Here is a 25,443-nt window from a genome sequence, read left to right as displayed (position 1 = left end):
AATATGTATGTGTATGTATATATAATTTATTGTTAGAAAAAGTTCTCTATATATTCTGACCATAAATGTTTGGAAAAGGTAGGGACAAATTTAAGATTGATTACATTAACCTTTCTGTCTATATATTGTTCTTTTTTCTAACTACTTTGAGTTGAATGCAAGTCTCATTTTAGTTTTATTATAAATGCATTTCAGCCTAGCTTAACCATTTGAGTTTTGATACGTGGTCCTTGCATTTGTCATTTGTTTCTAATTAAAATTTCACAGGTGACTCCCTTATTGACCCATGAGTTTTAGGAGTATATTTTTAGCTTTTTAAACATGCTTTTCTCTTTATGTTGACAGAAACAAAATCATGTTTTGGTTGAAGTTGTTGGATGTCTTAGATTTCTTCATGCCTATTGGTATTTTGCTCTTCAGGCTTAGAGTGGAATGCCTTGCATTATTTTTATCTCTGCTTCTCCTAGTTAGCAGTACTATAGCTCACCAGAATTATGACTTCCTTGGCAGTTTTCACTTTCTGCCATATACATTGACTTGCAATGAGATTTGGGGTTATGTTAGTAGACTTGGCTCGATTGCTGGTCTGGGGGCTCTGTCTTTCCCTTAGTCTCTGTTTCTCGCTCTACTAGAGTGTTGTGAAGGGAGGGGATGTATTACTATATATCATTGTCTGGGAAGGAAATATCTTGAATGCCATTGATCATACAAACAGTATATAAATTTTGTAGATTCTGTAGCAAACCAATTTTCTTTTGTTATTAAAGCTCTTTATTATATTTAAGAAATGGGTTGGCAGCCGGGTGCAGTGGCTCACGCCTGTAATCCCAGGACTTTGGGAGGCCGAGGCGGGCAGATCAAGAGGTCAAGAGATCGAGACCATCCTGGCCAACATGATGAAACCCTGTCTGTACTAAAAATACAAAACTTAGCTGGGCGTGATGGCACACGCCTGTAGTCCCAGCTACTCGGGAGGCTGAGGCAGGAGAATCACTTGAACCCCGGAGGTGGAGGTTGCAGTGAGCCGAGATCGCACCAGTGTACTCCAGCTTGGCAGCAGAGTGAGACTCTGTCTCAAAAACAAAACAAAACAAAAACAAAAGAAATGGGCTGTCTTACCTTGTGTAAATAAGGAATTTATTAGGTTGGTACAGAAGTATTTGGGGTTTTGGACCATGACTTTTAAATCATTATAACTAGGCTCAGACACATCTTTATTGAAAAAAACAGGAACCATTACAATCAACACATTTTTGCCAACAAGAAGTAAATTTGCTTATTCCTATAGCACAAAAATCTGTGCTTTGGGATTCGACAAGCTCTTGGAAAGCATTTTGTGCATGCTGCTGTTATGGAAGTGTTTTCCCTGCAAAACGTTTTCGAGATGCTTGAAGAAGTGATAGTCAGTTGGCAAGAGGTCAGGTGAATATGGCGGATGAGGCAAAACTTTGTAGCCCAATTTCTTCAACTTTTGAAGCGTTGGTTATGCAGTGTGCCATTGGGTGTTGTTGTGGAGAAGAAGTAGGCCCTTTCTGTTGATCGATGCCAGCTGCGGGCATTGCAGTTTTTGGTGCATCTCATTGATTGGCTGAGGAGACTTCTCAGATGTAGTGGTTTCGCCAGGATTCTGAAAGCTGTAGTGAATTAGACCGGCCGCAGACCACCAGACAGTGACCGTGGCCTTTTTTTGGTGCAAGTTTGGCTTTGGGAAGTGCTTTGAAGCTTCTTCTTGGGTCAGCTACTGAACTGGTTGTCACTGGTTATCGTGTAAAATCCTCTTTTCGTCCCATGTCACAATCCGATAAATGGTTTGTTGTTGTTGCATAGAGTAGGAGAAGACAACACTTCAAAACAATTTTTTTTAATTTCACTCAGCTCGAGACTCCCACTTATTGAGCTTTTTCACCTTTCCAATTTGCTTCAAATGCAGAATGACCATAGAATGGCTAACGTTGAGTTCTTTGGCAATTTCTTGTGAGGTTTGAGGATCAGCTTTGGTGACTGCTGTCAATTGGTCACTGTCAACTTCCAGGGGCTGGCCATTACGCTTCTCATCTTCAAGGCTCTTGTCTCCTTTGCAAACTTTGGTTTTTGTTGTTGTTGTGTGCTTCTTTGGGTGTTTTGTTTTGTTACTGTTTTGAGACAGTCTTGCTCTGTGGACCAGGGTGGAGTACAGTAGCGTGATCCCAGCACACTGCAGCCTCCACCTCCTGGGTTCAAGCTATTTTCCTGCCTCAGCCTCCCGAGGCCTCCGAGCTTCCCCTTTCCTGCCTCACTCTCAGCCATGTGTCACAGGCCCAGCTAATTTTTTGTATTTTTGATGGAGACAGGGTTTCACCATGTTGACCAGGCTGGTCTTGAACTCCTGACCTCAAGTGATCCGACTGCCTCAGCCTCCCAAAGTGCTGGGATTACAGGCGTGAGCCACCATGCCCAGCCTCCTTTGCAAAAACTTCTTGAACCACCACTGCAGTATATGTTCATTAGCAGTTCTGGGCCAAATGCTTTGTTGATGTTGGTGAGTTCTCTTTGCTGCTTTACAATCCATTTTGAACTCGAATAAGAAAATCGCTCAAACTTGTTTTTTGTCTAACATCATTTCCACAGTCTAAAATAATATAAAATAAACAGCAAGTAATAAGTCATCAGCTAAATAACATAAAGCAAGAAATTTGCATTAAAATGATGTATAATGTAACCATATTCAAGAATGTATTCCAGTTATCAAGTGGCAAATTATTATAATGCAAAACTGCAATTACATTTGCACCAATCTGATATCTGATTCAAATAGCATGAGCTTATTTTTTTTGACAAGTTTTTACTTTTCCTGGTAAAATCTGTGGCCTGTTTTGTAAAGTTTATCTCTGTATGAGGAAAATACAACTTGGCTTTGTTTGTATAGATATTGCTCATTTCCCTTACCCAACAAAAGGGCTTACTGCCTGATGAGCACAGAACCCATACCATGGCACCAGGTTTTGTTTTGTTTTTTTGAGACAGGGTCTCACTCTATTTGTCGCCCAGGCTGGAGTGCACGATCTTGGCTCACGGCAACCTCCCCCCTCTGAGTTCAAGTGATTCTCATATCTCAGCCTCCCAAGTAGCTGGGATTTTAGGCACGCACCACCAAGGCCAGCTATTTATTTTTTATTTTTTTATTTTAGTAGAGAGGGGGTTTTGCCATGTTGTCCGGGCTGTTCTCGAATTCCTGACCTTAAGTGATCCCCACCTGCCTTGCTTCCCAAAGTTCTGGGATTACAGGTGTGAGTCACTGTGCCCAGCCAGAAAATAATTTTTAGTATACCAGACAATAAGAGCAAAATATTATTAATATTAATAAAACAAACTCTTCAATACAGCAAAGTCATACCAAACATGTATCTGCAAGACAGCTAAAACTAAGCTATAGATAATCAACCTGAGCTTCAGCTTAAGATCTCAGAAGTTTTATTTTTAAAAACTGAAGCTGAAGGTGAAGCCATGCTCCAAAGAATTAAAGAAATCAGTGGCTAACAGGTATTCTTGAACTTACAAGATGGCAGATAAGAAACAGCTTGCTGAAGCCCTCTCCACTTGTAAGATAACAAAGCTGACTGAAATTGGCTGGAACTAATATGACCAACTAGAGTCTGCAGAATGAGCTTGCTGACATCACAGCCCAGATTTCCACATTTCATTCTAACTGCCCCAGAATTTGCACATGTGGCCCATAAAGATGCATGAAGAGACAACTGTGCACGCCCAGGGACTTTTCAGACCTCCTCTTTCCTGCCCCAGAATCTACCCCCTAAACCTTTCCTAATAAACATATTGCCTTAAGGCCAATTTGTGGGGAGACAGATTTGAGCTGGACTCCTGTCTTCCTTGTTGGTTGACTGTAAGTAAAGCTTTCCTTTCTTCAGAAACCTGGTGCCAGCCAAGTTGGGAGGCTCGCTTGAGCCCAGGAGTTTGAGACCAGCCAGGGCAACATGGCAAAACCGCATGTGTACAAAAAAATGACAAAAATTAACCAGGCATGGTGGTCAGCGCCTGTAGTCCCAGCTACCAGGGAGGCTGAAGTGCGAGGATCACCCCAGCCTGGGAGACTCTGTCTTTAAAAAAAAAAAAAAAAAAAAAAAAAAAAAAAAAACTCCTCTTCACTTATGTCTGTATCACCTCCTCCCCTGTCTGGGTCCCTTCTCGTCATTCTGGCCAACTGCCAATTTTGCATCACAGGATTCTTCACTCAGTCCTTCCCATTGCTGGCTCTGTTCCACCCTGAAGTTATAATGTCCACATTTCTGAGGAAAGAGGTACTAATGTGATGTCGGCCCCAAACTTTCTGCTCACCTTGTGGTTTGTTTGTTTGTTTGTTTATTTGACAGAGTCTTGCTCTGTCTCCCAGGATGGAGTGCAGTGGTGCAATCTTGGCTCACTGCAACCTCCACCTCCTGAGTTCAAGCAATTCTCCTGCCTCAGCCTCCTGAGTAGCTGGCATTACAAGCATATGCCACCATGCCCAGCTAAATTTTGTATTGTTAGTAGAGATGGGGTTTCACCATATTGGCCAGGCTGGTCTCAAACTCCTGACCTCAAGAGATCCGCCCGCCTTGGCCTCCCAAAGGGCTGGGATTACGGGGGTGAACCACCATACCCAACCCCATCTTGTGTTTTATATCTGTATAGAATAGGTTTAGATACACACTTCTATAGTTATTTGGAATGTAATGCTGCTTGTTTGTATCAGATGTCAGATATGTTCAGACCATGAATCGTTTCTTTGTTCAGTTGTAATTAGTGGGAATTTTTGGTAAAAAATCAAAAGATTGGCCGGTCACCATGGCTCACACCTGTAATCCCAGCACTTTGGGGAGGCTGAGGCCGGCAGATCACGATCTAAGGTCAGGAGTTTGAGACCAGCCTGGCCAACATGGTGAAACCCTGTCTCTACTAAAAACACAAAAATTAGCTGGGTGTGATCCCAGCTGCTTGGGAAGCTGAGGCAGAAGAATCGCTTGAGCCTGGGAGGGGGAGGTTGCAGTGAGCTGAGATCACACCACTGCACTCCTGCCTGGGTGACAGATTGAGACTTTGTCTCAAAAAAAAAAAAAAAAGATTAAATTATTTTTGTAGGGGCGGTATTTTCATGGGCCTTTGAAAGAGTCAAATGGAAGAGATTTAGTTTTAATGAAATATAAACACATTATGCTAATTTCAATAGTGTTGCTATTTAGCAGGAATGGATGTATTCTGATCCATTAAATTCAGGTTAATAGAACTCTATAGGTAAAATTACCCATTTGGAACGATTTTTTTTTCTTTTTTGAGACAGAGTCCCGCTCAGTCGCCTAGGCTGGAGTGCAGTGGTGCGATCTTGGCTCACTGCAAGCCCTACCTCCCAGCACTTTTGGAGGCAGAGGTAGGCGGATAACAAGGTCAGGAATTCGAGACCAGCCTGGCCAACACGGTGAAACCCCATCTCTACTAAAATACAAAAATACCAAAAAAAGCCGGGTCTAGTGGCAGGCACCTGTAGTCCCAGCTACTCGGGAGGCTGAGGCAGGAGAATGGCGTGAACCCAGGAGGCGGAGGTTGCAGTGAGCCAAGATCGCACCACTGCACTCCAGCCTGGGTAACAAGATCGAAACTCCGTCTCAAAAAGAAAAAGAATTGGTTCAAGGTCAGTAAAATAAGGAACCAGTCTGGACATGAGTGTGCCTTACGGAGTTGGCATGAGAGAGTAGATTATATGGTTGATGTTTTTAGGGTTCTACACTAGAGGTTGAACAGAGAAGAGAAGCTTCCCTACAAAAATAGCCAGATGCGTCTTTTGTTTGCTCCTCCTCCCTCAGTTGATTATGACAAATTTCAAACATGAAATGTTGAAAGAACTCTGCAGTGGATACACATAGTAGCAGTTAGATTCCAACATTTTGTGTTACATTTGCTTTATCAAAAAAAAGAAAAGATTTACCTGTCCCATCTTTTTTTTGTGGTGCATTTTAAAGATAGTTGAAGACATTAGTACACTTTGCCCCCAAATACTTCAGCATACATAGAATGAAGTAGAGTTAAATATTTGTTGTTTTTTTATAATATAGCAAAATTGACATATAGTGAAATGTTAAATTCTTAGGTGTGCCATTTAATAAATTTGACAAATGCTTACACCTGTGTATTCCAAGCCCCATCAAGATATTTAATATTTCTGTCATCATAGAAATTTCAATTGTCCTCCTTCTCAGTCAGTTGCCATCACCTCCTACCCCAGAGGCAATCACTGTTCTCATTTTTTCCACCACATGTTGGTTTTGCTTGTTCTGCAACTTCATATAGTTACTCACTACATATCCTTTTGTCCCTGGCTGTTGTGAGTAAAGCTACTAGGAACATTCTTGTTCAGGTCTTTTTGTAAATAATTTTTTTCTCTGGGGTAAATACCTGGAAGAAGAGGTGCTAAGTTGTATGTTTAACTTTCTAAGGAGCCATCATACTGTTTTCAAAAGTGTTTGTGCCATTTTATATCCCTCCCAGCAGTGTATGAACATTTTATTTAGTTTGTATCCTTACCAATAGTTGATAGTCATCTTTTAAATTTTAGTCATTCTGGTTTGTGTGTGGTGGTATCTCATTGTAATTTTAATTTGCATTTCCTTGATGACTAATAATATTGTGTTCTTTTTATGTGCTGATTGGCCATTTGTGCATCTTTTTTTGTGAGGTGTCTGTTCAGTTATTATTATTTTTTTTCTTTTTTTTTGAGATGGAGTCTTGTTCTGTCACCCAGGCTGGAGTGCAGTGGCATGATCTTGGCTCACTGCAACCCCCGCCTCCCAGGTTCAAGCAACTCTCCTGTGTCAGCCTCCCGAGTAGCTGGGATTACAGGCGGACGCCGTCATGCCTGGCTAATTTTTTGTATTTTATTAGAGACAGGGTTTCACCGTGTTGCCCAGGCTGGTCTCAAACTCCTGAGCTCAGGCAACCCACCCGCCTTGGCCTACCAAAGTGCAAGAATTACAGACATGAGCCACTGTGCCTGACCATTCTGTTCAGTTCTTTTGCACTTATAAGAATTGGGTTGTCGTCGTCTTTTTTTTTTTTTTCTTTTTTTGAGACAGTTTTGCTCTTGTTGCCCAGGCTGGAGTGCAGTGGTGTGGTCTCAGCTTACTGCAACCTCCATCTTGCAGGTTGAAGTCTCCCTAGTAGCTGAGATTACAGGTGTGCACCACCACGCCCAGCTAATTTTTTTTGTATTTTTAGTAGAGATGGGTTTTTCCATATTGGTCTGGCTGGTCTCAAACTCTTGACCTAAGGTGATCCACCAGCCTTGGCCTCCCAAATTGCTGAGATTACAGGCCGTGAGCCACCGTGCCCAGCCAGTTGTCTTCTTACTGTGTTTTAGGAGGTCTTTATAAATTCTTGACCAAGGTATTTTGTCAGATACATGTCTTAACAAATATTTTTTTCCCAGTCTGACTTGCCTGTTCATTTTCTTAATGATATCCTTTGATTGGCTTATGTTGTAAATTTTTTGATACCTGGATTTTTTTTTCTAATATTTTTATTCTTTGTGTCCTAAGAAAAATTTGCCTATTGCCAGGCTACAAAGATAGTTTCCTGTGCTTGCTTCTAGAAGCTTTGTAATTTTGCTTTTATAGTTTTTTAATTTCTTTTGATTTTTGTATTTGACCCATGGATTATTTAGAAATGTATTGAATTTCCAAATATTTGGGGGGAGGGTATCGGTTTCTAATTTAATTTCATTGTGATTAGAAAAAGATTGAGATTATGACTTCAGTGTTTTGAAATGTATTGAGACTTATTTTATAGTTCAGTATATGGTCTGCTTGACAATTCTTAAAGAAAATACATTCTGTAGTTGTTGGGTATAGTGATCTATAGAAATAAGCTGATAGTATTAGATCTTTGTTCTTATTCATTTTTCATGAGGAGGGAGGGTATGGTTAGCCTGTTAAGTTATTGAGAGATGGGGGTTAAAATTGCCAACTTTTATTTGGTGAATTTGTCTTACCCCTTTGGTTATGTCTTTATTTTTTTTTTCTGAGATGAGATGTCACTCTGTCACCCAGGCTGGAGTGCAGTGGCATGGTCACCTGAGCCTCCCAAGTAACTGGGACCACAGGCATGTGCCACCATAGCTCGCCGATTTTTTAAATCATTTGTAGAGACATGGTCTCACCATATCGCCCAGGCTGATTTCGAAACTCCTGCGCCGAAGCGATCATCCTGTCCTTGCCTCTCAAAGTGCTGAGATTACAGTCATGTGCTAGCATGCCTAACCTCAATTTTTGTTTCATGTATTTTGAGGCCCTCATGAGAGCATACACTTTCTATTTGTTCTATGGCTCCATAGTGATTTGTCCTTTTAAGACTATTAAGTGTCCTTTTTAAAAAACCTTTGGAAATATTTTTTGTCTTGAAATCTACTTTGCTATTAATACAGCCACTGTTCTTACTGGAATAAGCCTTGTTATGCTTAGTAGTTTCAGGGTGTATCTTTTTCCATCCATATATTTTGAGCCTGTCCATGTTTATATTTAAAGTAGGTCTCAGGTAAACAGCATACAAATAAGTTTTGCCTTTCTGTCCATTTTCTGTCTTTTAATTGGAACACCAAATCCTTTTATAGTTAATGTAATTTTTGATATGGTTGGAATGAGGGCTACCATTGATCCGTTGTTTTCTGTTGTTCCTTTTGAAAGCTGCCATTTGGGGGTTAAGGGGATATTTATTATTTAATTATTTAATATTTATTATTAGAATTCTGTGTTTATTGGTTTTGTTTTTGTTTTTTGAGATGGGTTCTTGCCGTCACCCAGGATGGAGTGCAGTGGCACAGTCATGGCCCACTACAGCCTGGAACTCCTGGACTCAGGCCATTCTCCCACTTCAGCCTCCCAGGTACTGGGACTACAGGCATGCCACTGCACCTGGCTAGTTTTTCGTTTGTTTAGTTTTTATAGAGACAGAGTCTCACTGTGTTGCCCAGACTGGTCTCAAACTCTTGGCCTTAAACTGTCCTGCCTCGGCCTCCCAAAGTGCTGGGGTTACAAGTCATTTTAATTTGTTAGATTTTTAACTCTCCCTCTTTTGCATTATTTAGTGGTTCCTCTTGGGATTTCTCTGTCTTCCATAACTTTTTTCAAATTACTTTATGTTACTTTCATACCACATCCTGTAAAAATAACAAGATTGCAGCTATATAGTTAGATTTATTACCGGTCTTCCCTGGCATTTATGCTGTACTTACTTGGATTACATCTGGAGAGGCTGTAAATTCAATGTGTACTTTTTGCTTTGTATATAGTTAAATATATATATATATATATATTTTTTTTTTTTTTTTGACAGAGTCTCGCTTAGTCGCCCAGGCTGGAGTGCAGTGGCGCGATCTCGGCTCACTGCAAGCTCCGCCTCCCGGGTTCACGCCATTCTCCTGCCTCAGCCTCCCGAGTAGCTGGGACTACAGGCGCCCGCCGCCTCGCCCGGCTAATTTTTTGCATTTTTAGTAGAGACGGGGTTTCACAGTGTTAGCCAGGATGGTCTCGATCTCCTGACCTTGTGATCCGCCCGCCTTGGCCTCCCAAAGTGCTGGGATTACAGGCGTGAGCCACCGCGCCCGGCCTAGTTAAATATATTTTAAAGAAATTAAGAGAAAAAAAGTTGTAGTTTGCTCACATATTCCTCGTGTCTTTCTGAAATCTGAGTTTCCATTTGGTAACATTTCCTTTCAGCCTGAAGAACTTGTAGAGCAGGTTTTATGGAAGTAGATTCTTAGTTTTATCTGGAAATGTCTTTATTTTGCTTTGGGCTTTTGGATCAACTTTACTGATGTGATTTATTTACAATAAACTGCATCCATTTGAAGTATTCAAATTATTTTAGCTGGCAGTGGACTTCTCTGAATTCATTCTGTCTCCCCGGTAGTAGGCAGCAGCTTAAACTTTTTAGTTTTATTTGGCAGCTTGGCGTCTGCGTTACAGCTGTGTAGTTTATAGGTCCACCAGGGATTTGGGTGGCTTATATGTAGACTTTGAGGTTCCCTTTCTGTGGCTCTTCGTTTCTGCATCTCACCTCCTTTTCTGGCCGGTTGTTCAGTTAACAGGTTTGCTGTTTTCTCTCAGAACTTCAAGTGTTCAGTGGCACCAACTCATAAAGAGAACAGGAAGCTCACTCTCAGCCCTTCCCATCTTCTGAGTGTCCTCTCCCATCCAGTTTCTTCTTGCTTTTGGTTGCTCTCATGCCTTCAGATGATTGTTTCTTTATAATTTTTTCCAGAGTTTATAATTACTGTATATCTGAACATTTGTCAGGTAGAAGCTACTCTGCTTTTAGCAGAAGTGGAACTTGTTTTGTTTGTTCTTAATCTGGGGATCATTGGAGACTTAGGATGCTCTTTGTTCAGTTGGGTTAAAAATCAAAGTGGCTCTCCAGACTCTTCAGTACTCACAGTTACTAAATGCTTGTTTCACATGCCAAGACCATATGGTGCTTACCCCGAACCCCTTATCTGCAAGGGATATGTTCCAGGAATCCCAGGGCATACCTGAAACTGCAGATAGTATTGAACCCTGTATGTACTGTGTGTTTTCCTGTAATACATATCTATGATAAAGTTTAATTTATAATTAGGCACAGTCAGAGATTAACAACAACAATAAAATGGAACAATTTTAACACTATAATGTAATAAAAGTTATATGAATGTAGTCTCTTTTTCTCTCAAAATATCTTATTGTATATAGTATTTTTGGATCGTGGTTAACCGTGGGTCAGGGAAACTGGAAATTAAAACCATGGGTAAGGTAGGCTAATATATATAGCTTTATGTTTCATATTAATACAACAACTGTAGTATATTGTAAGAATTACTTTTTTTTTCCCCCTCAGTTTTACCAATTAGGAAATTGGTACAGAAGGCAGTTAGGGTCCCAAAGTCACATGGCTGGTTGGTGGCACAGCTGGGATTAAAAATCTTGTTTAGTTTTTCTGATTGAAGAACCCACAACGTTAACACTACATGGTGCCATCTTCTTCCTGTATACTTTCATGCTGAAAATAAGTAGAGATAAAAGAATGATGTGAAAGATGAAATATATCATGCAACATGTTATGTTTTAGGAAATGGAAGTTCCGGTATTACCGAAAATCTCTCTACCAATCACCAGTTCTTCATTGCCTACTTTTAATTTTAGTTCCCCTGAGATCACAGCTTCCTCTCCATCACCCATCAATTCGTCTCAATCATTAACAAACAAGGTACAAAACCATTGTATAAATACAGGTGACATTTGTTCTTTCTTAATTCTTTATTTTTAAAAAATCCTATAAACAGTGGTTAATTTTCATTATGGAAATTAATAACTCATAGTAAACGGAAATGGAAATGCTGTTTTGCTTTTTTAAAAAAATATACAGATATATTGGATATATTATAATGGAGTGTTCATCAACTCTTATGCAATACCATAGCAAAGGAGATTCTTGTAAATTTGTTTCCAAATAGTGTTTCCAATAAGATACTTTTTGGGTAGGAGTGCACTCAGTGTTTCATGTTTTTACTTCTCAGCTAGGCTTAACATCTTTTAATCTGCTCCTGAATTTTTTTTTATTTTTGAGGTGGTGTCCTGCTGTGTTGCCGAGGCTAGAGAGCAGTGGTGCAATCACAGCTCATTGCAGCTTCCATCTCTTGGGCTCAAGTGATCCTCCCACCTCAGCCTCCTGAGTAGCTGGGACTACAGATGTACACCACCACAGCCAGCTAATTAAAAAAAATTTTTTTTTAAATATTTATTTATTTTTTGAGCTTAGAGTCTCGCCCTGTCGCCTAGGCTGGAGTGCAGTGGCATGATCTTGGCTCACTGCAACCTCCACCTCCCGGGTTCAAACGATTCTCCTGCCTCAGCCTCCTGAGTAGCTGGGATTATAGGTGTGCACCACCATGCCTGGCTAATTTTTGTATTTTTAGTAGACACAGCGTTTCACCATGTTGGTTAGGCTGACCTCGAACTCCTGGCTTCAGGTGATCCGCCTGCCTTGGCCTCACAAAGTGCTAGGATTACAAGCATGAGCCACCACTCCTGGCCAAAAAATATTTTTATAGGTGAGGTCTTGCTGTGTTACCCAGGCTGGTCTTGAAATCTTGGGTTCAAGCAATTCTCTCTGTCATGGCTTCCCAAAGTGCTGGGATTACAGGTGTGAGGCACTATGCCTGGCCTGCTCCTGAAATTTTAATGCTTGCTTTCTTGCTTTGACTTCTTCTGAACATATTCTTATAGATGTTACTTTACTTTTTTATACAAATATCCACCTCTAAGATTGTGTGTACTCCTAAGAGGAAACCAGATTTTGTAACACTTAAGTTCTGTGTTTTTCAGAACTTAAAGTGAGATTTTTAAATTTAAAAGGAAAAAAACACTTAGTGTCTTTGGAATAATGAGTTTGCTTAATGTCTTTTATTATCACTTTATTTTTCTAAAGCTCTTTTTGTGTCATTTCTTAATAATTTGGAAAATCAGGTACAAATGACCTCTCCAAGCAACACTGGCAGTCCCATGTTTAAATTTTCATCTCCAATCGTAAAGTCTACTGAGGCAGATGTACTACCTCCATCATCTGTAAGTAACAAGCAAGGAATAGTATATATTTATTTATACTAAATATACATATTTAGTATATATAAAGCCATGTTATATTTTTATCAAATCTAAGATGCCATTGATGGTGAGAAACACTATTATTTTTCTTCCAACTTAAAAAATACTCTGTAAAAAACTTTTGAACAATTGTGTATATTCTTCACTACATAATGTACTCATATGAATATTCATTTTCTTTTGTGCCATTTGAAAGTTAAAATGCAAATACCTGAATTTCCTTAATTCTTCTCCACGTATCCCTTAAGAAAAAGGACATTCCTTTGCATCCCCACAATACAGCTATCATACCCAAGATGTTTGGCATGATCTAATAACGACATGGTCCATATTCAGATTTCCCCATTATCCCCAGACTGTCCTTTAATTGCTGTTTTATTTCTGTTGGTCCTAGAGCCAGTTAAAGACTAGGACCTAATCAACTACATTATATTGCATTTAATTAAAACGTATCTTGATTGACCTTTAATCTAGAAAAGTTCTGGGCATTTTTTCTTTCATGATGGAAAAGTAAATGTTTGGGGTAAGAATAATACATAGTTTAATATTCAAACTGCCCCAGATTTGGCATGTTTATATTATTTTAATATGTCAATTTCTGGTTTTGACTGTGTCCTTGCCTTCTGACACAAGTAGATGTTACAGACAAATGTAATTTCCTTGCCACATGCTGAAATCCATCAGTTGTCCCAGAAGTCTCATACTTTTTATTAGAAAATGGCATTCGAGGCCGGGCGCAGTGGCGCATGCCTGTAATCCCAGCACTTTGGGAGGCCGAGGCGGGTGGATCACTTGAGGTCAAGAGTTCAAGACTAGCCTGACCAACAGAGTGAAACACTGTCTCTACTAAAAAAAAAAAAAAAAGAAGAAGAAAAAAAGAAAATACAAAATTAGCCGGGCGTGGTGGTGCACGCCTATAATCCCAACTACTCAGGAGGTTGAGACAGGAGAATTGCTTGAACCTGGGAGGTAGAGGTTGCAGTGAGCCAGGATTGTGCCATTGCACTCCAGCCTGGGCAACAAGAGTGAAACTCCACCTCAAAACAAAACAAAAAAAAAAAGAAAGAAAATGGCATTCAGAAACTGGAACTGGACATTAGGAACACACCATCATTATTTTATATACTGTTTTGGAGGAAAAAATGTCTGAGAAATTTAAAATGCTGTCTGTCAAATTGTGACATTGCCATTAATAAAAGAATCTCACTTTTAGAGATAGTGAAATATGATAAACCATGTCTTAAAATAGGTGAAAGTATGTTTTTGACTTGGGATAAAAATAAGCTCTATATCTGTGCCAGGCGCGGTGGCTCACGCCTGTAATCCCAGCACTTTGGGAGGCTGAGGCGGGCGGATCACGAGGTCAGTAGATGGAGACCATCCTGGCTAACACGGTGAAACCCCGTCTCTACTAAAAGTAGAAAAAGTTAGTCGGGCATGGTGGTGGGCGCCTATAGTCCCAGCTGCTTGGGAGGCTGAGGCAGGAGAATGGTGTGAACTCAGGAGGCGGAGGGTGCAGTGAGCCAAGATCGCGCCACTGCACTCCAGCCTGGGTGGCAGAGTAAGCTCTGTCTCAAAAAAAAGAAAAAGAGAAAAAAAAGCTCCATATTTGATACTTATTGAAAACTAAGTATAAGGATATTTTTTCTCTTTACAGATTGGATTTACATTTAGTGTGCCTGTTGCAAAAACAGCAGAACTTTCTGGTTCTATTGGTACTTTACAGCCAATTATAAGTAGTTCAGGTAAGTAAAAATTTCTCACATTTTAACATAAAAACAATTGCATACAGTAGATTAATATTTCAAGTTCTTTCACCTTTGGTAATTCTTATAAATGCCTTCATTTGGATGAAATTAGCTCTGAAAAGCAAGTAGGCACTATTATTTAACCTTTTGACAGTGCTTTTTATTAATTATCTTCAGAGATACTTAGCTCCCTAAATGAAAGTGTCAGTTTGGTTTTGAGAGAGATAGGCATGGTAGCAAATTTATCCATTATCTTTGTTTAGTCAAAACAAGGTGACAAATTAGTTATAAAGCAAGTCTCATTATAAGAAATTTACAGGTTGTCTACGTTACAGTTGTAGTAGATTTTGTTTCTAGTTTTTACCGTTCAGTTCACAAGCATTTTTATGTATAAAGGTTATGCAGGCCCATGTAGATTGTGATACATAATTTCTGAACTGAAGAAATCACCATCATTGAAGGAAGGAGGCCATGGGTCATGCCTGTAAACCCAGCAGTTTAGGAGGCTGTGGTTGGAGGATTGCTTGAAGCCAGGAGTTCAAGACGATTCTGGGCAGCACAGCGAGACTCATCCCTACCAAAAAAGAAAAGAAAAAGAAATAGCCAGTTGGTGGTGTGAGCCTGTAGTCCCAGCTACTTTGGGAGGCTGAAGTGGGAGAATTGCTTGAGCCCGGAAAGTCGAGGCTGCAGTGAGCTATGATTGCATTACCACACTAGAGCTGGCTGATAGAGCAAGACCTTATCTAAAATAAAAGAAAAGAGAGAAATAAATAATCAAAGAATTAAAACATATTTTTTTTTTTTTAATTGAGACGTAGTCTCGCTCTGTTGCCCAGGCTGGAGTGCAATGGCACGGTCTTGGCTCACTGCAACCTCTGCCTCCCGAGTTTAAGTGATTTCTCCTGCTAGTAGCTTGGAGTACAGGTGCCTGCCACTATGCCGGCTAATTTTTTTTTATTTTTTAATTGTGAGACAGAGTCTCGCTCTGTCCCCCAGGCTGGAGTACAGTGGCACGATCTCGGCTCACTGCGAGCTCCGCCTCCCGGGTTCACATCATTCTCCTGCCTCAGCCTCCGGAGTAGCTGCGACTACAGGCGCCCGCCACCACGCCCAGCTAATTTTTTTCTATTTTTAGTAGAGATGGGGTTTCACCGTGTTGGCCAGGATGGTCTCAATCTCCTGACCTCGTGATCTGCCCACCTCAGCCTCCAAAAGTGCTGGGATTACAGGCGTAAGCCACCACGCCCGGCTCCCTGGCTAATTTTTTGTATTTTTAGTAGAGACAGGGTTTCACCATGTTTTGGCCAGGCTGGTCACGAACTCCTGACCTCAGGTAATCTGCCCGCCTCAGCCTCCCAAAGTGTTGGGATTACAGACATGAGCAGCTGTGCCCGGCCGAATTTTTTTTTTATAATGGTGTTTTTCTTTTAAGTGTTTGGGAAAATCAGAAACACCTGAGCTGAGTTACTCAGGCCAAGAATTTTGAGCAAGGGCATTTTACCCAAGAAATATAAACACAAAGCTCAAGGGCACAGGAAAAAGAGAAAAAGCATGACACACTTTAGAATTGTAAATAATTTGTCATGAGGTTGGAGAGGTAGCTTTAAATCCTAAAAGTTCTGAAATTCTATGCTAATGAATTGGATTTTATTCTGCTTACAGCAGGGAGATGTGTTTTTTCCTGGGGGTGAGATGGATTTGAGTATAGTGATAGCAGTGTGGTGAGTGTTAGTATGCGTTGGAGTGGCGTGTTAGAGGCAGAAACATGAGTTGGGAGATATTACCCTATCCAGAAGCATTTCTTCAAGAATATTCTGAGTTTGGGAATTTTTAAAAACTAGGTCCTCAAAAGATAGATTAAAAAACAAAAAGAATCAGGACATAGAAGCTAATGAGATATCTTTGGCTTTGAATGATCTTGAAGATAAGAGTCCAGATTATGGAAGTGGCCCAAACTAAGAATTTGACTGGTATGTTCACAACCTTATCTTTTTTATTTTATTGGCTAACACAGCCTTACGTAATAGAAATTAATAAGCAATTTCCATTGTACTTCCTATCACAAAGGTTTTTTTTTCTTTAATGTTAACTATGAATTCAAGAGGATTAAACCTTTTCAAATTACCAATTTCATGACTTATTATGAGGAAAGGCATTAAAATATTTCCCACTTTTTGCTAATGCGTTACTAATGATAACTGAATAATTAACCATTTGTTACAACAGCTTTGTTTCATTATATCTCGGGAAGTTACCCAGATTTTTTAAGGAGTCGGTTATGAGTGTCGTATTTAGAGTTGTGTGTTCTCACTTTGACACCATTGGTTCTCACCACTTCTATCATTTAAAAAAGCTAATTCAAAATGTGGAAGTCATGATTACTTTGTGACAGGAGCTAAGTTTTCCATTATCTCCTTTTCCCATCTTTTTGAGCATACTTTAGGGAATCCTAACATTTTTACCTTAAATTACTAAAAACAATTTACCTTTCATTATAAAGAAAGATAGAATGTGATTAAATTATAAGTTTTCTTTGTTTTGGCATAGTTGTAAGGGTGGTGGTTATTTTTGGTGGGGATGGTTGGGGGGTGTGTTGCACATTCTGTCACCCAGGCTGGAGTGCAGTGGCACAATCTCAGCTCATTGCAACCTCCATCTCCTGCGTTCAGGTGATTCTTGTGCCTCAGCCTCCCGAGTAGCGTGATTACAGGCACCTGCCACCATGCCTGGCTAATTTCTGTATTTTCAATAGAGATGGGGTTTCGTCATGTTGGCCAGGCTGGTCTTGAACTCCTGACCTCAGGTGATCTGGCCACCTAGACGTCTCAAAGTGGTGGGATTACAGGCGTGAGCCACCGTGTCTGGCCTACATTTTCGTTATTGTGATGAAGTTGACATGATATAGCCATTTTAAAGGGAATAATTCAGTGGCCTTTAGTACCTTCACAGTGTTGTGCAGCCACCACTTTTATCTAGTTCCAAAACATCACCCTCAGCAGGAAACCCCTGTCCGTTAAAAAGTTGCTCCCCATTCTGCCTTCCCCCTAGCTACTGTCAACTTGTGTTCTGTCTCTATGGATTGACTTATTCTGAATATGTCATGTAAGTAGAATCATATAATGTGGCTTTGTACAGCTGAGTTCTTTCACTAAGCACAGTGGTTTCAAGGTTCTTATGCCTCAATACTTCATTCCTTTTATAGCTGAATAATATTCCATTGTATTGATGTGCCACAGTTTATTTGTTCATCCATTAATGGACATTTGGACTGTTTCCACCATTTGGCTATTGTGAATAGTGCTGCTGTGAACATAAGTGTACATGTATTTGTTTGAGTACTGGTTTCAGTGCTTTTTCATATGTGCCTAGGAATGGAATTGATGGGTCAGATGGTAGTTCTGTATTAAACTTTTTGAAGAATCACTAAACTGTTTTCCACAGTAGTTGAACCATGTCACATTACCACTAGCAGTAACACAATTTCACCAACACTTAGTATTTTCTCTTTTTTGACTATAGCAATCCTAGTGGATGTAAAGTAATACTTTGTTGTAGTTTTGATTTGCATTTCCCTAATGCAAATGATGTTGCATTTTTTCAGGTGTTTGTTGTCCATTTAAATATCTTAGGGGAGGAATGCCTTTCAAGTCCTTTACCCATTAAATAAGTTTGTCTTTTTGTTACTAAGTTATAAGAGTTCTTAGTCTGGACACTAGATCCTTACCAGATACATGATTTGCAGAGATTTTTTTCCCATTTATAGATTGTCTTTTCACTTTCTTGATAATTTCTTTGAATGGACAGAGGTTTTAAATTTTGATGAAGTCCATTTTTTTCTTCTGTTGCTGTGCTTTTCGTATCATATCTAAGAATACATTGCCAGATCCATGGTCTTGAAACTATGCTCCCTAAGTTTTCTTCTAAGAGTTTTATGATGTTTATGTTGTATTAAATGGATATTGATCATTTTGAATTTTTGTTTATGGTGTGAGGTAGGGAAAGGTTTTTTTCCAAAATACTTTACCTACTACTTTTTAAATTATTTAGGCAAACACTTAAAAAGGAAAACTTGGTTATTAGTATATTTCATTATGGAAAACTTCATTCTCAGAAGTATAATTGTAAACTGAATCGCAATATGCTATTTAGCCAGCTTCAACTTTTACCATTTTGACCCATCTTGTTTCTTCTTTCTTTCTTTCTTTTTTTTTTTTTTTTTTTTTTTCGAGACAGAGTCTCGCTGTGTTGCCCAGGCTGGAGTGCAGTTGTGCAAGCTTGGCTCACTGCAAGTTCCACCTCCCGGGTTCACTGAGGCACCTCTTGCCTCAGCCTCCCGAGCAGCTGGAACTATAGGCTACAGGCACCTGCCAGGACACCCTGCTAATTTTTTGTATTTTTAGTAGAGACGAGGTTTCACCATGTTAGCCAGGGTGGTCTCGATCTCCTGACCTCATGATCCACCTGCCTCGGCTTCCCAAAATGCTGGGATTACAGGTGTGAGCCACCGCTGCCTGGCTTTTTTTTTTTTTTTTTTTTTTTTTTTTTTTTTTTTTTTGAGATGGAGTCTCGCTCTGTCACCAGGCTGGAGTGCAGTGGCACGATCTTGGCTCACTGCAACTTCCGCCTCCCAAGTTCAAGCGATTCTCCTGCCTCAGCCTCTCAAGTAGCTGAGAATACAGGTGTGCACCACCAAACCCAGCTAATTTTTGTTATTTTTAGTAGAGATGGGGATTCACCATGTTGGCCAAGATGATCTCAATCTGCCCGCCTTGGCCTCCCAAAGTGCTTGGGATTACAGGCACGAGCCACTGTGCCTGGCCACATCTTGTTTCTTATTGTTTCTTTTGTTCCATCCCTCCTCTCCTCATCACACACAGAAACTTACATGTCAGGTCACTTTGAAACAATCCCAAACATCTTAATTTCATCTGTAAATAGAAATCGCCCCTTAAAAATACAACGATAAAACCATTATCACACTGAAAATACAGATCTCTAAATATAAGGATACAAGTTTAGAAAGCATAAAAAGTAAAAGCAGTAAGCCACTCATCTTACTGCTAGCAGCTACCATTACTCTTTAGATGTAAACATTCTAGACTTTCCAACCTGCTTTTACCCATAACTATGCCTTTAAGAATGATTTTTGTGGGCCAGGCATGATGCCTTATGCCAGTAATGCCAGTGCTTTAGGAGGCCAATGTGGGAGGATCACTTGAGGCCAGGAGTTTAAGACCAGTCTGGCCGGCCATAGCGAGACCCCATGTCTACAAAAAGGTAAAAATAGTTAGCTAGATGTGGTGGCATGCAGCTGTGTTCCTGGCTACTTGAGAGGCTAGGATGGAAGGATTGCTTGAGCCCAGAAGTTTGAGGCTGCATTAAGCTGTGATTGCACCACTGCACTCCGGCCTTGCTCACAACCAGAACACTCACTCTCTGTTTTGAAAAAGAATGGTTTTTGTGGCTGCATAAGTATTTCATCATGTCACTGTTAGATAATTTATGTAACCATCCCTTATTAAATATTTTACCATATAGGTTTTCAATATTATAACTGAAGGATATTTTCGATTATATTAATAGTGTGAATTTCTAAAAATGAAATAATTGCTCAGTTGAAAATTAATTTTTTGATTAGTTTTGTAAATTGTTGTGTAATCAAATAGATATTTCATGCAGTGGATGGACTTGCCCTTGTTGCCATATCCTCTCCAGTTTTTTAGTTTGAGTTTTTTGATTATCAGTCAGTTCATTGGGCGACAGTTATAGTTTATATTTTTTTGCCTTTTTATTGGTGGGGGGAGTTATACAGTATGGGAATAGTGTTTTTATCTCCTTGTAATGGCAAATTAACCCTATAAAGTCATTTGTTTATTGAATTACAGTGACTTTTTTCATGAACTCTTATCCAAAAGATGGTTTTGAAAGATTTTTTAAAATGCATTTAAGAGTCCAGTGTTTTATTTGGCATAATGTTTTTTACAATTAAAAATATTACAGCTCACGATGTCACTGCAGTGAACAGTACAAGTTGTAAGAAGACACCACCTGAAGATTGTGAGGGTCCTTTTAGACCTGCAAAAATCCTGAAAGAAGGAAGTGTTCTAGATATTCTAAAAAGCCCTGGTAAGATAATTAAAAGATAAGCCTTTTAATTACAAACTCATGATCTCATTTTAATGTCATTTTGTATTATACTTGAGGCTTTTAAAATTTTCTGACTAGTTTGGTAGGAGATTTACTTTTGAATAGAGATATAGTTAGGTGTAATTCTTTTGCTGGAAATATCTTACAAGCCTTACTTACTTCTTTGGAATTTAAGGACTATACTAAAATGAAATCTCTCAGAGGCAAATGTAGGAGGAGAAAATGGATTCTCCATTAATAGAGACAGGCCGGTAAGGACTAAGAGGGAGTAAACCTGATGATACACATAGACATGTCTTTCTCTTACGATAGCGCTGAACTGCCTTCTTGAATTATTCCCCAGTTTGGTAAATATGGAACAAGGCCAAGTGGAAAGCATTTGCTGAATTATAACATACATAGGGAACATTACTCACTTGAATTGAAGCAAGATTTGAAAGCTAGTAGGTAATAATTAGAAAGGGGATAAATAATTCTCAGATAAGAATAATTTTTTGTTTGAAAACAAAGGGGATGTTCCTAATTCCATTTGTGACATGTAGTTTAAGAGTGTAAAACTGACCGGGCGCGGTGGCTCACGCCTGTAATCCCAGCACTTTGGGAGGTTAATACGTGTGGATCACTTGAGGCCAGGAGTTCGAGACCAACCTGGCCAACATGGCGAAACCTCATCTCCATTAAAAATAGAAAAAATTAGCTGGGCGTGCTGGCGTGCACCTATAGTCCCAGCTACTCAGGAGGCTTGAACCTGGGAGGTGGAGGTTGCAGTGAACTGAGTTTGAACCATTGCACTCTGACCTGGGCGACAGAGCAAGACTTTAAAAAAAAAAAGAATGTAAAATTGCCTGCGAGATAATCTAATAGCTCAGAAATAATTTAAACTTACCCACCAGATGTGTCCATGTGTAATAGGATAGGTTTTTTTAAAAAGTAAGCATGGCTTTTACAGCAGGATTTAGAAGCATTCAATTTTTGTGGTCCAGCTCTCTCATTTTATAGATAAGCATACTCCCTACAGGAGTCCAGTAGCTTAGACAGTTCCATGCAGTTATGGCAGAACTCCAGAATGCTTGTACTCGAATTAACCAAGTAGTAGGCAAGCATCAAATGTGTATAGTCTGTCTTATGTATCTGGGGTTACACTTTGCATTCATGATGCCAGCCTCCCCCGGCTCCCTTTTTACTTCTTAAATAGGAAACGTTTGGGGAGAATCTTCATTTGACTGAAATTAGGAAAATCTGAAAAAGTGGGAAGAAAAAAATCTATAATGCCTTGAGATGGTTACTGTTAACATATTGCCAATCTTAGTGATGTAAATTAATCATAAGCAAAATAACACATGTTGACCACTAGGAATAACTCAAGTATGTGGTATTTTGTCCTTAGGCTATAAAAATAGCTCTAGGCTTGATTATTTTGTGGAACTAGAAAACCTCTCGTAACCGTCTACATCTTCTTTCCTTTTAATTTTTCTTTGGCGGGTAAAGGCTGTAGAAACAGATCACAGATGGTGTTGGTGTGTGTAAGACAAAAGTTAACTGGTCCTAAGTAAACATTACAAAGTCATTCTCATGAGTAAAATATAGCTTGAGTGAATGAACTCAATGACAGCAGTTTTGGTAACACAAAGACTTGCTCAGCTGATTTTACTGAAGCTAGAGGATAGCACAGTGGTAGGTTATGACTGGACAAAATTTAAAGATGATATTGAAGCCATTTGGCATAGTCAGTGGAACACAAAAGAAGAAACGGATGAAGGAGTAAGAGGACTGAGTATTCTGTGTTTGTAGAAAGACAGAATATAACAAAATATGGATGGCAATAATACCTATCAGTAAATTAGTACCAAGGAAAGCATCCAGCTAGAAATTCCTTGAAGGAGGAGGTGATATCCTGTAAACACAACATCTTTTGTGGAATTTTAAATGGTCTAAGTCTAACTAGGTGAATGATAAATATGATTAAGTGAAAAACAACTCTTAAGTAGTTCATCTTGGATTGTAGTAAGTGTGCAGTGAGGTAAATGTCTTCTCAGTAATAATCAAATTAATGCTTTGATTTATAAAGCTTCTCTAACGTTGTTTTTGCACTCTCTCCTTTGTTCATTGTAGGTTTCGCATCACCGAAGATAGATTCTGTTGCTGCTCAGCCCACCACAACAAGCCCAGTAGTTTATACAAGACCAGCAATAAGTAGCTTTTCTTCTAGTGGAATTGGGTTTGGGGAAAGTTTAAAAGCTGGGTCATCATGGCAGTGTGATACATGTCTACTCCAGAACAAAGTTACAGACAACAAATGCGTAGCCTGTCAAGCAGCAAAATTGTCACCCAGAGATACTGCTAAACAGACTGGAATTGAAACACCAAACAAAAGTGGCAAAACAACTCTTTCTGCACCAGGGACAGGTTTTGGAGACAAATTTAAACCAGTGATAGGCACTTGGGATTGTGATACCTGTTTAGTGCAAAATAAACCTGAAGTGATAAAATGTGTAGCCTGTGAAACACCGAAACCTGGAACTGGTGTGAAGCGAGCTCTTACATTGACAGTGGTTTCGGAAAGTGCTGAGACTATGACTGCTTCATCTTCCAGCTGCACTGTGACCGCTGGTACCTTAGGATTTGGAGATAAATTCAAAAGGCCTGTTGGATCTTGGGAGTGTTCAGTATGCTGTGTTTCTAATAACGCAGAAGACAATAAATGTGTGTCCTGTATGTCTGAGAAACCAGGTATGTTTTTGGCTTTATGGAGTAATTTTGCTTATTACTTTAGTCGAACATTTTAATTTATTCTAAGAATCCCTGTTTTAGATGTTTCAGGATGAGCATTTCTCATACATACTAATTTTTCTAAACTATCTTGAGATAAAAATGTCTTGTTTGCGGCTAGATCTTTATGTTCAGTTAGGATAGGTTATGTGTTAACTATTCTGGTATATATGCCAATCTCTTCTTTCTGTACAATTTTATCAGAAATTTGTTCAAAGTTGACTAATACCCATGCTGAAAGATCTTAGAATGGGGTAATATTTCTCAAACCTTTGTATAGAGTAAAATACTACTTCTCCATATAGAAATCAGGATAGCTAGTGGTCATATACAGAGAAGGTTTCTTTAAGGGGTAGGCTATAGTCGTTAATGAAAAGGCTATAGCTGTTGCAATGATTGTAAATTACCAAGTCACTAATTCTAATCTAGGCAGCCAGAAACAATGGAGTTAGTTTTGAGTTTTTTCTGTTCCTCTGTTCAAAGTTGGAAGAATTAGTGAAGATTCATATTGAATCTTTAATTCATCCAGAAGTGGCTCTGATGGTTTTGTAATATTATATAATTATATGGTGCAGATATATGATAATATGGATATCCGGGGAATTACACTGTTTTCAATGCATTATTCATGAATACGCAGTTTTGTGTCCGTAATGTACAGCTCTGAGTTACTAACCCTAGATCCCTTGCCTGAACCCTCGTGCCATATTTCTGATTCCTACTGGATATTTCCCTATGAGTGAGATTTTAGAATCTTCATTTCTTTCCTTTTTTTGAAACAGAGTCTCACTGTGTCACCCAGGCTGGAGTGCAGTGGCACGATCTTGGCTCACTGCAACCTCCGTCTCCCAGGTTCATGCAATTCTTGTGCCTCAGCCTCACGAGTAGCTGGAATTACAGGTGCATGCCACCGCGCCCGACTAATTTTTCGTATTTTCAGTAGAGACAGGGTTTCGCCATGTTGGCCAGGCTGGTCTCTGACTCCTGACATCAAATGATCTGTCTGCTTTGGCCTTCCAAAGTGCTCGGATTACAGGGGTAAGCCACCGTGCCTGGCCTAGAATCTTCATTATATAATATCTTTGTCTTCCTATCTGGTACCCCTGCCTCACCTACAGAAAGAAAGCCCTTGATGTATGCAAGAAAGCAAAATTAATTTTAAGTTGATGGGGAGTAACAGAACTTTGAGTCAGGAAGTAATTTGTTACACATGAACAAAGGAAGCTCACATAAAGAACTTGGACTTCATCCTTTCAGTGATGAACCATCATTTTCAGCAGAGGAGCGATACAGTCAAGTTCGTATTTTTGATGAGTCAACTCTGGCTTTTTAGATAATGGATTTGAAAACAACAAAATTTGGAGACCAGAAGATAGATTAGGAAGTGGTATCAATCATATAGACAGTAGGCCAGACACCGTGGCTCACGCCTGTAATCCAAGCACTGGTAGAGGCCAAGGCGGGTAGATTGCTTGAACCCAGTTCAAGACCAGCCTGGGCAACATGGTGAAGCCCTGTCTCTACAAAAAACACGAAAATTAGCCTGGCTTGGTGGCACCCGCATGTAGTCCCAGCTACTTAGGAGGCCAAAGTGGGAGGATTGCTTGAGCTCGGAAGGTGGAGGTTGCAGTTAGCTGAGATCATGCCACTGCACTCCAGACAGAGTTCGACCCTGTCTCAAATAATGATAGGCTGGGCGTGGTGGCTCACTCCTGTAATCCCAGCACTTTGGGAGGCCGAGGTGGGCGGACCATGAGGTCAGGAGATTGAGACCATCCTGACTAACACGGTGAAACCCTGTCTCTACTAACAATACAGAAAATTAGCCAGGCGTGGTGGCAGGCGCCTGTAGTCCCAGCCACTCGGGAGGCTGAGGCAGGGGCAAGAGAATGGCATGAACCCGGGAGGTGGAGCTTGCAGTGAGCCGAGATCATGCCGCTTGCACTCCAGCCTGGGTGATAGAGCGAGACTCAGTCTCAAAAAAAAAAAAAAAAGCCAAGCTTGTACACCTGTGGGGTGCATGTGGCTCGGGATGGCTGTGAATGAGGCTCAACACAAATTTGTGAGTTTTCTTAAAACATTATGAGATTATTTTGCTATTTTTAATTTTTTTTTTAAAC

General features: G+C 39.8%; 1 protein-coding gene across 4 annotated transcripts in view; it reads left to right on the top strand.

The window, feature by feature from the left end:
* The window catches only part of NUP153 (nucleoporin 153), a 108,671-nt gene that overhangs the window by 65,932 nt on the left and 17,296 nt on the right, over positions 1 to 25,443 (top strand). For all 4 annotated transcript variants that reach the window (XM_050788050.1, XM_050788049.1, XM_050788052.1 and 1 more), the window contains 5 exons: positions 11,125 to 11,262; positions 12,522 to 12,620; positions 14,317 to 14,404; positions 20,408 to 20,533; positions 22,667 to 23,284. In XM_050788050.1, coding sequence (XP_050644007.1) covers positions 11,125 to 11,262; positions 12,522 to 12,620; positions 14,317 to 14,404; positions 20,408 to 20,533; positions 22,667 to 23,284 — 1,069 coding nt within the window. The remainder of the gene's footprint in view (positions 1 to 11,124; positions 11,263 to 12,521; positions 12,621 to 14,316; positions 14,405 to 20,407; positions 20,534 to 22,666; positions 23,285 to 25,443) is intronic.

This window comes from Macaca thibetana, chromosome 4 (assembly GCF_024542745.1).
Source record: "Macaca thibetana thibetana isolate TM-01 chromosome 4, ASM2454274v1, whole genome shotgun sequence".
Classification (NCBI taxonomy): Eukaryota; Metazoa; Chordata; class Mammalia; order Primates; family Cercopithecidae; genus Macaca; species Macaca thibetana.
The sequence above is the reverse complement of the archived record's forward strand: the minus strand, read 5'-3'. Positions and strand labels throughout refer to the sequence as shown.